At 43.2% G+C, this 17389-nt stretch overlaps 1 protein-coding gene across 3 annotated transcripts in view; it reads right to left on the reverse strand.

Annotated features, from left to right (window-relative positions):
* Entrep1 (endosomal transmembrane epsin interactor 1) overlaps positions 1 to 17389 on the reverse strand; it is a 66014-nt gene that overhangs the window by 14448 nt on the left and 34177 nt on the right. For all 3 annotated transcript variants that reach the window (XM_050160606.1, XM_050160599.1, XM_050160613.1), the window contains 2 exons: positions 6344 to 6454; positions 1619 to 1747 (listed from right to left, as the gene is read on the reverse strand). In XM_050160606.1, the coding sequence (XP_050016563.1) occupies positions 1619 to 1747; positions 6344 to 6454 (240 nt within the window). The remainder of the gene's footprint in view (positions 1 to 1618; positions 1748 to 6343; positions 6455 to 17389) is intronic.

The raw sequence follows: 17389 nt of genomic DNA on the forward strand, positions 1-17389 counted from the left end.
AGCTACTTTGAAGACTAAGGGAGGAGGATCTTGAGTTCAAACCCAGACTGGGCAACACAAATACAGTAAGACTGCCTATACAAACAAACAAAAACAAAACCAACTTAGATTGGATACAGTGGGATACACCTGTAATCCCAGCACCCTGAAGGCTTGAGGCAGGAAAATCATAATCAGGATCTGAGACTCCAATTCAAAAAAAATAAGTAATCTAACACACACACACACACACCGGAAGTTCCCTGTCTCACAAAGGCCTAGTGTTACATACAGGGCAGTCAGACCTTCACGTTCACAAATTCAATGAACCCCAAATGGAAAACGCTAAAAAAGAAAAAGGCTGTGCTGAACATGCCTTTTTTTTCTTAAATGCTATAACAACTATTTGTAAAATACTTCACAGTAGGGCCTGCCTCTAACAATGACTCAAGCATACAAACGCATGTGTGTGGGTTATGTACAAACCTATGCCATTTTATGGAAGGGGCTCGGGTGTGACAGAGTTCAGTCTCCTCAGGGGTGCTGGCGCCAAATCTCCCAGGGACTCAGAGGGACCGGCAAGAACAGTGAGAATCTTCTGTGACTGGTGCCCCGCCCCACCCCACCCCACCACTTCCCGGCAGGATGCAATCCACTTAATGTGAGGCCACTGCTTCTACTTTGGGAGCCACAGGCAGTGATGCCCCTCTCAGGCACCCAGCTACACATAGCGGGAACCAGGGGCAGCCAGCGAGTAAACAGGACTTCTTTCCTCAAAATAGCAGCAAAGGCAACACTGAAAGCTGCTGTGGCTACAGCCCCGGCTCCTTCAGGGGCTTTCCCCAGCTATGCCAGGCTTAGACCGCTCCAGATGACTCAGCTGCCAAGTATGCAGAAGCCAAAGCAAGCGGGTCATTTTGTAAGTCCTGTACTGTACAGCGCTGGCAGCTCTGAAGAGTTATCTCTCTGTGCTTCCTCCCTCCTCCTCCTCCTCTTCCTCCTCCTCGCCAAAACCAAAGCTCTAAAGAGAGTCAGTGGTGGCTGACTAACCCACAGTTAAGTGGTCACCAGATGATTCTGCCCCCACTGCAGTAAGGCTACAGTTGTCCAGCTCCATCCTAAAAGCTGATTTTGCATTTCTTTTTGACCCAAGTCTTTTGCGTGTTTTCCTAAATTTCTTTTAGTTATTAAAGAGACAAAGATCTCAAGTGTCTCCTGTATTTTCTGGCTGGTCTTGGTCTAGGTGTCCTGAAACAGCAGCATTCAACAAGTTCATGCAACTCCTTACAAAGGAACAACCATGCCAAGTGGGTGTGCAAACTAGGCTTTCCCGAAAGCTACGCCTCGGATGTGCATATAAGCACACACACCTATGGACACTAAGACTTCTTTACAATTTTTTATATTCTCTAACACACTGAAATCTCTCCATACTTAAGATGCAATCTGTGGCCTTCTCTTTGCTCCATTCTGACTGTGTGTGTGTCGTTAGTGAGGGGCTGCTCAAACTTGCTTCTAGCAGTGTGACTATTAGAAAGCCATCGCTGAAAGGGAATATCTCAAAGAGCCTTCTTGCCCTGCCCCCCATGCCTCCCCCCAGGCCCCTCCCGGGTGCATGTCTTGGTGGTGCCTGGCATACCTTAAGCAGAAGGTGGACAGCGTTGCAAGGCTGAACTGGAAAGAGTTTCAAGGCATTTTCCTTGTCTGTGCATTTGGCTGGTTGAAATTCTTCACAACAGAAGCAGATCTTGCCTTCTCCTAAGTCCACCTGAAGGAAAGATGCAGAACAATGATTCTATTATGGGGGGCAGGGGAGAGGACCCTCTTGCTACACCATATGGCACATGTCATACAGGATGTGATGTGTACGGTATCAGTCAAGATTTATTTTATTTTTAATTGAATGTGTATGTGTGTGCGCATGTGCAATGTCAAACAAACAAACAAAAAGGCCAAAAGAGGCACTGGATGCCTAGGAGCAGAAGTGACAAGAAGTTGTGAGCCACCCGACGTGGGGACTAGGAGATGAATTTGGGCCTTCCAGAAGAGGAAGACATGCTCTTAACGGCTGATCCATCTCTCCAGCCCCAAAGTTCATTTCTTATATATGCTACAAGGCAGGCCAACATGGGGCTCTGTTTGTCACATTCCTTTGGGGACTCAGAGTTGTGAAACAGCCACCATCTCAGCGCTGTGGCACAAGTGACATATCTAAGGGGCAGGGAGCACAGAGTAAACGACACTTAAAGCGGGAATGTCAGGTAAAATGTAGGGCGTCCAATGTGAGTTCAAACAATTGTCTAAAATAAAAGAATGTGTGCTGATAGTAACAAAAAAGTCACTAGCAGTTCATCCGAAATGCAAACTCAATTGAGTAGCCTATAATTTTACTAATCAGAGGAGTCGGGTTAGTGCTGCCTGTCACCTTAGCTCATAACTAAAGTGAATCACATAATTGACTTTGATTTCAAGAAGGCAAGAGAGTCCCAATCTACTTCAAGGGTAAGAAGCACAGGGTGATTCTGTGAACCGTGGTCCTGGACCATGTAGAACGACCTCCCCCTGCTCATTCTCAATGCAGGCATAGGTTTTCAGTGAAGTGAAAATCGATGAGTAACCTTGAACACTCTTAGTAAGGTACTCTGCAAACTTTGGCCACTTCCAAGTTATTCTTAAGCAAGCTGAGAAAATACAAAACTTCCGGCTTGTGTAAATAAAACCCAAAACTAGAGGACAGAGGCAATCTTTCTTTCTTGCTCTGTAGTCTGATCAGGTGAAGTTGGCATTGCTTACCTTCTTCCTGGAAGGGAAGGTTATAGCTCATTCACTAATTGGTAATTTGGTGGCTCTCAATTCATTAACTGCAAACTCCTCTGGAATCCTCAAGGACTGTACGGTGAATCTGAACGGTTAAAGTGAGGGAGGCTATTTTTCTAACTGAACTGATGTTCTTCATCTGTAGTTGCAGTACTGAGTTTCATAGTTTGGCAAAAATAAGAAAAAAAATTGGTTCTTCATATTGAAATTGAGTAGGAAACTAAAGGAAAAAATCCCCACTGTTGGAGTATGCACCATTTGGGGGAATCAGCTATTATAGTTTATTTTTTCTTCTGAGGTGAAAATTGTATATTATATATAAACTAAACTGGAGGGGTGTGCATGAATTTAATCCCAGAATTTGGTCTCAAAGGCAGATAGATCTCTGCAAAGACAGTCTGGTCTACAGAGTGAGTTCCAGGATAGCCAGGGCTACAAAGATAAACGCTGTCTCGGAAAAAAAAAAAAAAAAAACCCAAAAAAATTAAATTAAAAAAATTACATATACACAAATAGTAAGTATATCATTTGAGAAGTTTCAGCAGTATACTCATGCAACCCAGAGTCTTCTCAGCACCAGCTGTAACCATCACATCCAAGAGCATCCTTCATGGCCCTGCTTCATCAGCCTCTGGCTGCTTCCTCTCCAGGGACAACCACCATTCTTTTTGCTCCTATAGATTAGTATGACCCTGTCTAGACCTCCGTGGATTCTAATGTTTTTTTATGCTTCCTCATAAAACAATGTTTAGAAGGATGCATTATTATATCAGGAATTATATACATTCTGTCTCTGATACAAAGAATGACAGTCAGTCACTTGATGGGCTCTCTGATTATCCGTACAGTGCATTCCCATAACTCGGTGCTTCATGTTTTGCCTACTGACACCACAACTTCAGCAACATCCCCACACCTGAACCCCCCACAGAGACACAGGGCTGTCTGTATTAGAATTTCCCCACCATTGTCTCAGTGTTGTGGAGAAGTCCCACTGTCGACATCAACATTAGTTTCTCACCCTCTAAGAGTGAAAAGGACCACGGCCACTCCAGCAGGCTCTCCTTCTAAGCTAGGCCCCACAGACGGACAGCATCCCCCCTNACCCCAACCCCACCCCACCACCCCCCCCCCCCCCCCCCGCCTCACATAAAGTTGCGAAGCCTAAGTCAGCATCAACCACAGCACTGGGTGGTGGTGACAAGTCAATCTTCCTGCAGATGACAACTAACTTATTCTGCTTCCCCCTCGTGGGAACCGAACTGATTTCCACATGACTCAGCGTGGTTTCTATTTCTGGTCCTTGGTGCAAGCCTCCAGGCCTCACCCAAAAGACCCACATTCCATAGTTCCCTCTGACAGTGCTAGGAGTCACTTTACAAAGGGCCCCTTCCCCACCAGCCCATTCTTGCTGTTTTAGTGAAGGGAGTCATAGGCTGGGGAAGGGGGAGTTAGCAAGGCTGCAGTCTCCCACCAGACAGCCAAGGACACGGGCACTTCTGCTGTCTGCGAGCTTCAGGGTGAACCCTGATAGATGGCAGGATTGTCCAGTGGAGTGCAAGCTAATCCCTTGAAGCTTGAAAGTTTAATCATTACATGGTCAGGAATGGCAACTACTGTTCCCATTGCCACAAGGAAGTCCCTGCGGCTCTGTGCAAACGACAGTACAACAGTGCATTTTGTGTTCCTGCTCCTGCACCACCCTGGCCAACCGAACACCTACGCCTTCATTTCTAATCCCAGCTCTGCTCAGTATGGCTAAAGATCTGCTCTGATTTCTCTTCGAAGGCTTCAAGTCATCTCAAAAATACCTGTGTAATGTTCCCCAATTCCAGATGCTAAATTCCACCCTTCAATCTCGAAGTCATTACCTCAGGGTCAGAGTGTTTTATCACACCAACAGAAATGGCTAACAAGTACAAAGTCCCTTTCCTACTAATCAGCCTCAGACCTGAAGGGACTATGCAACAGCTTCCTTCCTAGAACGACCACCACTGTGCTTCTCGTATTGGATTGAACATGTATTTTCTATTTCACCTGACGACATCCACATCATATCAACCGGTCAGCTACTGCTCATCACTGTCACTTGAACCAAAAGCTTTAGTGTTTGTTTTAAAATTTGCAAAGAATGTGAGAAAGAATAACAGGTTTTGTGAGCCCCTGGGGAGCTTTCCTGATTGGGAAGGTTGTGGGTTTCACTGCAAGGGTTTGACCACAGTTTTTCTCATAATAAGTCAGCCTTCTTGGCTTGTATCCTCATCATTTCTATAAGATACACTGTAATGGGATAGAATTCCAAATAAATAAGATTTATTATAACCCGTTAGGAGTCTACCCCTGCTGCTGTACTAAGTGAGACACTGATTACTAGAAGCTAGAAGGCCCCCCCCCCCCGCCTTTTATGGTTTAGGTGCCCAGAAATTCCACTTCGGAGTAACATACCCAAGGGAACTGACAGCAGGGCTTGGAAGAGACATTTGTGCACCCCTGGTCACATCGGCTTTCTACACATGGACAGAAGGAGACAATGACCCAAGGATCCATCCGCTGATGACGGACAATGTGCATCATAGGTACAGACAATGGAGTATTATTCAAAAGGAAGAGAATTCTGACACACACTATACTGTGGCTATCCCTTGAGGATATTACCCACAAAAAGATAAAAACTGTGGGACTCTATTTATACAAACATCTTTAGAGTGTTCGAGCTGATGAAACTATGGACTATTGGCAGCTGGGGAAGAGACGATGGAGAGACATGAAGAGCTCTGGAGACTATCTGCACAGCAGTGTGACTGTGTGTGACACTACTGAACTGTACATAGGCCATGGTTAAAATGGGTTGTTTTATAAGCATTTTGCCACAATTTATAAAAACTATTTGCTTGAGTTGTTTTGTTTTTGTTTGAGACAAAGTCTCTCTACACAGACCTGAGTATCCTGTAACTATGCAGGCCAGGCTGGTCTTGAACTCACAGAGATCTACCTGCCTCTGCCTCCTGAATGCTGGGATTGAAGGCATGTGCCACAATGTTGACTCTATAAAAACCCGTTTTAAGTCAAAAATTCTGTAAATTTATAGCTGCTTGTCCATAAGCGTGAGATGCAGAGGTCTCTGAAAATCATAGCCTCCTGCCCCAGATGCCACTTACATACTACATAATAGATGGTCTATGCATCATGGTTCTCTTCCAAATCAGAAGACCCCAAAGGCTGGCACACGCTGGCCTCCAAAGCCTTCAGATAAAGTACCTTTGACCTGGATTCTGGTGATACCCACTTTCCGCTCTCTAGATGAAGCAGACACATCAATTGAGGAGACCTGATTCATCCGTCCCCTACCTAGCATCTGCGTCACACTGCTCTGGTCTGGTGCTGTGCTGACCACTTGCTACTCTCTGGTCTAATGGCCAACAACCGAGGCAGACACCTAGCAGCAGGCTGCTCCTAGCTTACTTTTCCCGGTTTGTGCACCTTGCCCAACAGTGAGAACGACAGTCTGGGCTCCGCCCCATGTGCGCTGATGCTGCGGGATGCTTACCAGGTCACACCTGGGCACGCTGGATACAAACTGGGCTCCTTGACAGCCTAGGATGAATCCTGCGAGATTTAAGAGGATGCAGACCACGGAGAGCAGCACAAAAAGGTTCACCTGCAACGAGACAGAACAGGCGCTTAGGAAAGAACACGGCTAGCCATGCACATGGCCTCGTGTGCAGACACAAATTAAATACATGCGTTTATGCCAGACATTACCTTTCAGAAGGAAGCTTTAAGGAAAAACTCAAAACATTAATAAACAAAATGAAGTCATGTTTTAATTTTTTTTTCATATTCCTAAGTGCTGTGTGCTTTTTAGTCTTCACAATAATCTCAGGTTCCTATTTTCGTCCTCTTTGCAAATGTTTTTCCTCCTTGATCTTTTATCTGGATCTTACACTAGGCTCCAGATATTTCCTCCTTAGGCCATTCAGATTTTGCCTGAGTTCTTCCAGTAACTGCGGGAGGCAGATGTGGAGCCCCAGGGTCTATGGGGACCCCAGGAACAGATCAGTAACTGCAGGAGGCAGATGTGAAGCCCCTGGGGTCTATGGGGACCCCAGGAATAGTGAGAAGTTGAGTCATTAACACCCAGAAATCACAGTGTCTGAATTTAAAAAAGGGGAGAGGCTCTTGCTTCAATCCAAAAACAGCTTTAGATTCTAAAGAATGTCCAATAATCTTCCATGAACTTTTTTCCAAAGTTAAAAATAGTATCACTTCAAATAATTAAGGATTGACTAAGAAGTCAGTATTTGCTTGGTACCAATTAGAGATTAAACATGTCTTTCAACTCGAGAACTGATTACTACAAAACTGAGACCTTATCAAAAGCAAAGGCAAATATAAAACATCAGAGTCAATAATTATCGGTATTAAAGTCAGTCATTCATTTAGATAGCTGATAATGTCAGAGACGTCTGGCAAATGAGTTTACATATAAACTTCAATATCCCAAAAACATCTTTGCTCTTATTTCAAGTCAGGCCAGCAAGCTCTTTTCAGACCCATTCTGTGCTAACAGTTAGTGCCGCATGGCGCCACTTTCCCTGGAGGAGGCGGGCTTCCGTCTTCCTCTGCGATAGGACTTGGCTTCTTTCCTTTCACTGTTACTTTGCACAAAAGCCATTGTCAAATCCTTGGGAAATCCTGCGGGAGCTGCTCTTGTGACTGTCACAAGCTGGCATCCTCGCTGATGTGAGCAGCTTACGGCACATGCCCTTTGCACTGTATGCCAACATTCGTGGGGAAAGGAGGATGAGGAACTGGCCAAGGACAGAGTACAATCTTCCCACACAGCTGCCACATAGGCAATTGTGAAGAGCTGTAACGAGCCTGCAGCCTTCGGACCCAGCCACACAACTAGTGTGATTACAGAGAAGACTTCAACCAGGATCTGGAAATTTTCTTTCATTTCAAAATAAGGTACCTTGATAAGAAAATGTGGTTATGGCCTGTATCACCATCAGTATAATCACTAATCTTTATTACTGGACATTAACACCATTGCATGGAAAACATATGAAGACCCATCCCTCCCAACACTGGACCCCAAAACTGAACAGAATCTTAAGATCATCAAAAGACACAATAAAATCAACAAGTGTGTCACAGACTAGGAGAAAATACTCTCAAGAACCTAAAATATTACTTAATACATTTCTTTATGTTTGTGTGTGTACACAGATACATGTATGTGTGTATGTATATACGTATGTATATATTATATATTGCATGCGGAAGTCACAGGACAATCTCGGATGTCTTTTTTCAGGTACCACCAACCTTGTTTTTTTAAACAGGGCTTCTGGCTTGAGCTCACTGGTTTGTCTAGTTTGACTGGTCAGTCAGTCCCAGGGATCCACCTGTCTCTAACTCCCCATCACCGGAATTACAGTACGACACCATGCCTAGTTTTGTTTTTTGTTTTTTTTTTAACATGGGTTCTGTGTCTTGAACTTGGGTCTCATACTTGCAGTGCGAGCCCTTTACTACTGGAGTTATCTGTCCAGCCCCACTGTAAATATTTTTATGATACATCTGCATGTAGAACATAGAAATAACTACCTACCTTAGGAATGAAGCGACAATCCAATTAAACAATAGACCTAGGCAAAAATTTTACACACACACACACACACACACACACACACACACACACACACACACACGGAGGGATGAGAATGCAGAATAGCCAAGAAGCACACGAAAAGGTATTCAACATTATTAGTCATCATGAACAAAAGTTAAACCATAATGAGACGCCACTCCACACCATCATAATGGTTACATTTTCAAAGCCAACAATGTTGCTGAGGACGAGGAACCTTTAGACACTGGCATATGAACAGAAAATAGTGCCAGCACTATAGAATACAGAAACTAAATGGAAATCTAATCTCCCGTGTAAAGGCGTCCCAAATAATTCATGAAGATACTTCACCCTCTAGTCTCTACTTCATGAACTGCACAGGGTGACTTCCTTCCAAAAATATAGCATCCAAGCAGGAGGCAATTAACTCCCCATCAGAGAAACCAACAAACACTCCATCCACCAGGTGACATCATGTCAGCAGCACGGGACGTCAGTGAGGTGTACTGGAAATAGTACTCTGTAACTGTGATCCTCCATCTAATCCTGAGAACCACATCACACAATCTCAATCTTGCAAAATACCCAGTAAGTAACCCTCAAGTCTGTCAGTGTCATCCCTGGGAACAAGGGACCCCCAGATGCTGCCTCGGCCAAGAGGAGCCTGGGCGGACCAGGCAGCTATGTAACGTGAAACATTACATTATGTTGCACCAACAGCAAGCACTAGGAAAACACCGGCTGTTAAAGAGAAATGTCAATGTCACACAAGCCACCCAGCAACACCCAGAAAGGGGACTTTTTCTTATGGTTCATATGTTTTAATCATTCTTTCCTTTAAAATATCACCACAGGTGATTTGTTTCTTCTTTATAGAAATCTGAAATATGGGACCAGGATCCAGTGCAAATTTGCAAGACTTGCTTTTCCTACCTGTTAAATGGGTCTTTGTCCTTGCCAACCTCAAGAAATTAATGTTGTACACAAATTTTCCTATCTAAAAGTCCTTTGAAAAATATTACATATGGGGGCCGGAGAGATGGCTCAGAGGTTAAGAGCACTGCCTGCTCTTCCAGAAGTCATGAGTTCAATTCCCAGCAATCACATGGTGGCTCACAGCCATCTATAATGAGATCTGGTGCCCTCTTCTGGTCTGGTGGCATACATGCAGACAGAACACTGTATACATAATAAATAAATAAATCTTTAAAAAAGAAAAGAAAAATATTACATATTAGCTGGGTGGTGGTGGCGCATGTCCTTAATCCCGGCACTTGGGAGGCAGAGGAAGGTAGATCTCTGTGAGTTCAAGGCCAGCCAGCTCTTATAGCAAGTTCCAGACCAACCAGCCAGAACTACACAAAGAGGCCCTGTCTTGAAAACAATAAATGAGTAAAAGAACAAAGGACAGTTCCTCTTTGGAGGAGGCAGCTTCTTATTACAAAGTGAGTTTGACAAGAATGTCACTAGGCCCGGAATCAGCTTTTCACTCTTTTAGTCTGTGAGCTCCCCTTCCCACCCTCCCTTCCCCCTCCATCTGTGGGAACTTGCTTTAAGGACTTCTTTGCCTTTGGCCTCTAGTGCAGTTCAGCCATGACAGAGAGAAGAGGAAGGAAAGCAAGGAAGGCTGTGAAACTGGCCATCCGGCTCCTTCTTTACATCTCGGGCCAGTTGTGCCCTCAAGGGCCCTCTCTGAGGTCCTGCCCGGGATGGTAGCCTTTGGATGCTGACCACAGCTCACTGCCCTGAGAGACAAGTAACAGTATGCTCCCCACAGCATGCATGGGTGCTTGGAACTGTCCCTTTTTTAACCTCATGTCATATTATAATTCTGCCATCTGTTCCATGCTGGGAGCCTGACGCGATGTCTCTACAAACTGTGCCCGGATTTAGACCATGCTCTCTACTTTTTGAGTTCAGATCCTTGCACTCAAATGAGTCTTCAACTGTTCAGTGCCACAGATCGGGCCAGGGAAGTCACAGAAGCAGACTCATTCTGAAGAAACGGAAAGTCCAGGGTGGAAAGAGAGAAATGTCTGTCTACAACTTTTATCTTAGGTAGTGAGCTGTAGGGAGAGCTAAGATACCACCCTGAGATGTTTAAGAATAAGGTATGCAATCCAAAATCCAGAGAGTCCTCCTAGGGGAGCCTTCCACGTGTGCTTACTAATGTGGTCAGCATTTTATGAATACTTATATCAAATACTATTATCCAAAGGTATGATTGTTTTGATTTGGTATTATAAATTTGCCTCTACTCAGACCTCTTGCGATTGAGATGCCATTTTAATCCAGGTCTTAATTAAGTGGCCCCCAAAAAGAATACTGGGGGACACTGAGGCAGCCCAGAAGCATGGCCCTGGGTTTGCCTATACCTTCTAGCTGAGTGTTTTCCATAATCCCAATACACAGCATCATTAAATACCCATGCCTGCCATACTTGGTAACATTGAGTGTCTCTAAATTTCATTCTAGAAACAGGTGGACCTTTCCCTCCTGCCTAAGGAATTTTATATTGTTCTTTACTTTCGTTTGACTCCAAGGTCAAGAAGAACTTAAGCTTCCTGCGTGTATCTAAGTGATAAATGGCTCCAGGAACTACAGAACGGCATCGGCTTAAAAATAATTCTGTTTAAAAATGAATTTAGACATTTTATTCTCATTCTATGTGTATGAGTGTTTGCCTGCATGTGTGTAAATGCACTGAGTGGGTGCAGTGTCCACAGATGCCAGAAGAGGGCATCAGATCTCCTGGAACTGAAGTTGCAGAGGATTTATGAGCTGCCATGTTAGTATTGAAAAACCAGCCCTGGTCCTCTGCAAAAGCAGCAAGTGCTCTTAACTGCTGAGTTCTCTCTGTACCCCCTCCTGAAACAAACTTTAACATGGTGAGTTGAGGGTATTTCAGCATATTTTAAATTTCTACATTTAAAGATTTCACTTTAATGTTCTTTTGGGTTTTTTCAGTAACTAATATGCTAAATCCCCAAACAGCACTAATGTGAGATCTTTAAATGCAGAAATTTAAAAGACGGATAACAGGGGAAAAGCACAAGCCTTTGGAAGGTAGAATTGACTCAGTGGTCCCAAGGAACTGTACCGCACAACACCAACAAGGAAAAGGTAAACATGACAAGATTTACTCATCAGAACGCCCAAAGACTCAGACATGGGCAGCCATCAGGTGCCTCTGGAAATAAAAAGGAAATTTTAAAATAAAATTGATGGAGTGTACTGATGAAGTCACTGTAAACTAAAACAAGCATGGTGGAGCATTACTGGCCTTTAACACAGCTATGATCCAGTAATTCCACAAGGGGGCTCCCGTAGTGAGAATTCCAAATGGTCTTAACAATAAAAACCTGGAGTCAGAAATTAGGGCGTGAAAGCTGAAAGATCAGAGAAGCCGAGCAGCCAGCCGCTAGTTCTTACCTCTACTGCATCTTCAGATCGAATGGGGTATCCTGTCTCTACAAGTCCTCAGACTGAATGCCTTGAGCTCCTTCTTCTAATATTCCTCTCCCTGCTCAGCCATAGCCCTTCCTGTCTCCACCTCCCTGGTGCTGGAATTAAAGGCATGTGACTTTCAAGTACTGGGATTAAAGTTGTGAGCCACCATCCCCTAGCTCTGATCCTCTTTTAGAATGGATCAATCTCATGTAGCCCAGGGTGGCCTGGAACTCACAGAGATCCATCTTGCGCCACCACTGCCTGACCTCTATGCTAACTGGTGGCTAGCCCCACACTCTGATCCTCAGGCAAGCTTTATTTGTTATAGCACAAACAAAATATCACCACAGTCTCCAATGGCGTCAAGTCCAGCAATGACCAGGAACAAGCCACTGATACATGTGACAATATGGATTATCTCAGAAACATCCAAGTAAGTGAAAATATATATGTAAAGTTCTAGAAAATGAAAAACTAAGAAAGTGAGAGAGAGAGAGGAAGTGAGGGGGGGAGAAAAATAGAAGATAATACTATATATTTCCCAGTAACCCAATCAGTTTGCATGGACCAGGTAGTCATGGCATGAAATCTGAAAAGTTCAAACACCAGAAATGAAACAATAAAATCTAAAGAGTCCACTTGTAGCTGTGAGCCTAAAACCAAGCCTGCCATAGAGCACATGCCCAGTAAAAATGACCACATAGTTGACTGATTATTTCCCAAACGCTCCCATTGGTTACTGGTTTTCTAACAGGTAAACCAGCAGGGAAAGAGGGAAATAAATGTGACTGAAACAATAAGCATTCCAGAGGAGAGCTGTAACACTGTTCAGACAGACCACAAAGCCTGGAGTACAAGCTGCAGTATGTGGCTTCCTTATGTAGACGCAGGTCATTTCCAAAGACGTGCGTGCGTGTGACAACTCAGAGAACAGAAGGACTTCAAGGACCCAGTGTGGGATCAATCATTCAAGGACTTCTACTTGTGACTAATTTGAGTTTTTAAATATAAAAGACCAAAGTTATTTGAGCTGTCCCCATGTCATCAGTGACAGCCATACAGCAGACAATGAGTGCTTACTGGCAGCAGTGGGAGTCACCAGGAGGGAGTTCTTTGCCACCAGAATGCCACCTGAGCCAGGTCAAGCCTATAGATTTAGCAGTCAGTTAGAGGAAAGGAGACAGAGGAACATAGCAAACCTACCATGAGATGCAGTAGAACTCAAATAGAGAAAAAAAAATATATAGTTTCTCCATTAGATAAAAAAAAAAAAAAGAGGAGGAAGAAAGGGTTATAGCAAACACGGAGAAACATCAGCCAGATGCAACCAAGGGTGCAGTTTGGCTCCAATTAAAACAAAGTAATTATGAAAACTACACATAAGGTAAAGATTAGTGCTTTGCAAGCTCAATAAAGTATCTGTCATATATACATAAATAGACATATACATCAGATATATAGGCTACACATACAAATATATGTGTAAGTATGTGTGTACGTGTGTGTGTGTGTGTGTGTGTGTGCAGTGTGTGTGTATCTTAAAGCATTTAAAGATGAAAATGCTGGGCTTTACTTCAAAGTCATCCAGAGGCCAAGGAGGAGGGAAGTCATTAGGAGTCTCCATGACATCATTTTGGACAAATGTTGGTTACTGTAGCTGGACTATACATGGGGGCTTGCTAGGTTTCTCTCTACTTGAAGTATGTTTGAAAGTTTCCCTAACAAAAGAAGAAAATGAAGGAAAAAAAGTTGCCTCAGTAGGTAAAAGGGAGGGGCAAGAGCAATCTGAGAGTTGAGCTTGATCCCCCAAGCCATGTAAAAATCCAGATGTGGTGGTATACATCTACATGTAATCTCCATGCTCCTGTGGCATGGGACGCAGATACACAGACGCAGGAGAATCACCCAGGAAGCACAGAAGCAGCTAACCTGGGGTAAAGCAGCAGAAACAAGGGAGCTCCTCCTTCAGTGAGGTGGAACATGGGAACCAACTCCAGAAGGCTGTTCTCTCTTCCACACGTGTGCTAAGGAATGTGCCCAAACTCATGGAGTGGTGCAACATTTGCACGCGCACATGCATGCAGACACACAAACTTTTCCAAGTGGAGTTACTTTTTATAGTAAATGTATAGTCTCTCTTTTTAATTATTGTAGATTTATTTATCTTATTATTTTATGGGTATAGGTATGTTGCCTGCATGTATGTGGACCACGTGCTTGCCTGCTGCCCACGGAGGTCAGAAGAGGACATCAGAAGGCCTAGAACTAGATCTACAGATACCATGTGGAAAAGAGCCAAGGTCTTCTGCGAGAGCAACAAATACTTCAACTCTTCAGCCCCAAATGTTACACTCTTTTATTGACTGTCTCAGTTTGGATTACTATCACTATGATGAAACACCATGACCAAAGCAATTTGGCAAGGAGGGAAGGGGTTTATTTGGCTTACACTTCCATACCACTGTTCATAATCAAAAGAAGTTGGTGTGGGAGGTCCTCTGTCTATGTGTTGCTTTTATTGGTTAATGAATAAGAAACTGCCTTGGCCTGTTAATAGGGCAGAGTAGAACTAGGCAGGGAAAACTAAACTGAATGCTGGGAGAAAGAAGTCAGAGTCAGAAGAAGCCATGGAGTCGCCACCAGAGACAGACATGCCCAAACTTTGCCAGTAAGCCACAGCCATGTGGCAATACACAGATTAATGAAGATGGGTTAGTTTAGGATATAAGAGTTAGCCAGAAATATGCTTAAGCTACTGGCCAAATAGTATTGCAAATAATATAGTTTCTGTGTGATTATTCCAGGAGTTTAAGCAGCTGGGAACACACAAGCAGACTCCTACAAGAAGAAGTCAGGACAGGAACTTCAAGAGGGCAGGAACCTGGAGGCAGGAGCTGATGCAGAGGCCATAGAGGGGTATCACTGCTTTGCTCCCATGGCTTACTCAGCCTGCCTTCTCATAGAGCCCAGGATCACCAGCCAGGGATGACACTACCCACAATGGGCTGAGCCTTACCCTTTCAGTTACTAATTAAGAAAATGCCCTACAGGCCTGTCTACAGCCACTCTAATGGAGGCATTTTCTCAATTGAGGTTCCCTCCTCTCAGACTCAAAGCTGTGTCAAGTTGAGTCAAAACTAGCCAGCACATTAATCCTACCTCAAATCTCCAGAAAGTCTATTTCAAAGTCAGCAATGGAGGATGTTAATATTTAAAGTGTCAGATATGTTCTTATGTAGTTTTCAAAAATATTTTGTTTTATAAACTAACAGGTTTCCTATGGTATTTCATACATACTTACTGCTAACATTTCTTTGATCTGTGGTTGACTCCCTTTCTGGGACTGAAGAGATATGTGTTTGCATCTCTCTAGGTAAAGTCAAACAACACTACTCACTACAATGCAGAAAACATATTTCCCAGATAATAAAAATATATTAATGTATCAATTATCTATCTTCAAAGAGAAATGAAAATGTAGCATACATCAAACAAGAACAACTGTTATGGAAAGAATGATAAGTGATCTAAAGTTGTTAATAATTTTACAAAAATATAATTATGAAATAAGTACTACTATAGCATGGTAAAAAAGCAAAATTCAAGAAAATACCTAGAGGATAAATTAAGAACTGAAGAGGAGCTGGACCAGGCTCAGTGGTTAACAAACACCTAATTTTTGACAAAGAAGCAAAAAATATAAAATGGAAAAAAAGCATATTCAACAAATGGTGCTGGCATAACTGGATATCAACATGTAGAAGAATGCAAACAGATCCATATCTATCACCATGCGCAAAACTCAAGTCCAAATCCTCAACATAAAACCAACCACAATGAACTTCATAGAAGAGAAAGTGGGAAGTACACTTGAACACATTGGCACAGGAGACCATTTCCTAAATATAACCTTTAAATATATATTTCTCACAGACACTGAGAGAAACAATTAATAAATGGGACCTCCTGAAACTAAGAAACTTCTATAAAGCAAAAGACATGGTCAACAAGACAAAATGGCAGCCTACAGAATGGGAAAAGATCTTCACCAACCCCACATGAGACAGAGGTCTGATCTCCAAAATATACAAAGAACTCAAGAAATTGTTCATCAAAAGAACAAATAGTCCAATAAAAAAAATGAGGTACAGACCCAAACAGAGAGTTCTCAACAGAGGAATCTAAAATGGCTGAAAGACACTTGAGGAAATGCTCAACATCCTTAGCCATCAGAGAAATTCAAATCAAAACAACTCTTGAGATTCCATCTTACACCTGTAAGAATGGCCAAGATTAAAAACACTGATGACAACTTATGCTGGAGAGAATGTGGGGTAAAGGGAACACTCCTGCATTGCTCGTGGGAGTGCAAACTGGTACAGCTGCTTTGGATAACAGTATGGCCATTTCTCAGAAAACTAGGAAACAATCTACCTAGAGGCCCAGCAATACTATTTTGGGGTATATACCCAAAGGATGCTTAACCGTACCACAAGGACATGTGCTCAACTATGTTCAAAGTAGCCTTATTTGTCATAGCCAGAAGCTGAAAACAACCTAAATGCCCCTCTACCAAAAACTGGATAAGGAAAATGTGGTACATTTACACAATGGAGTGCTACACAGCAGAAAAAAAATAATGACATCTTGAAATTTGCAGGCAAATGGATGGGTCTAGAAAACATCATATTGAGTGAGGTAACACAGACCCAGAAAGACAACTATCATATATACTCACTCATAAGTGGCTTTTAGACATAAAGCAAAGAAAACCAGCCTACAATTTCCCAATCCCAGAGAACCTAGACAACAATTAGGACCCCCTAAGAGAGACATACATGGATCTAATCTACAAGGTAAGTAGAAAAAGACAAGATCTCCTGAGTAAATTCGGTGTTTGGGGACCATGGGAGATGATGGAAGGGGAGGGGAGAGGAAGGGAAGGGAGTAGAGAAAAATGTATAGTACAATAAAATCAGTAATAAAAAAAAAAGTGCTTGCTGCTCTTACAGAAGACCTGAGTCCAATTCCCAGCATCCATGTCAGGCAACTCACACTAAAAATCCAACACCTTCCTCTGGCCTCTGAGAGCACAGATCTGACATATATATTCTCTCTCTCTCTCTCTCTCTCTCTCTCTCTCTCTCTCTCTCTCTCTCTCTTTCTCTCTCTCTCTCTCACACATGATGGAGGTGGGTCTTGTATCTTATCTGTTGATTTCATTGGTTAATAATAAAGAAACTGCCTCGGCCCTCATAGGACAGAAAATTAGGTAGGCGGAGTAGACAGAAGAGAATGCTGGGAAAAAGAAGCTTAGAGAAGAGTCGCCATGATGCTCCCACTCCACACAGACGCAGGTTAAGATCCTCTCTGGTAAGCCAGCTCATGGGCTACACAGAATATTAGAAATGGGTTAGAACAATATGTAAGAGCTAGCCAATAAGAAACTGGACCTAGCCGGGCCAGGCAGTGTTTGAAAGAATACAGTTTCCGTGTAATTATTTC

This window comes from Alexandromys fortis, unplaced genomic scaffold (assembly GCF_014885135.2).
Source record: "Alexandromys fortis isolate MF-2015 unplaced genomic scaffold, M_Fortis_MF-2015_v1.1 scaffold_10, whole genome shotgun sequence".
Classification (NCBI taxonomy): Eukaryota; Metazoa; Chordata; class Mammalia; order Rodentia; family Cricetidae; genus Alexandromys; species Alexandromys fortis.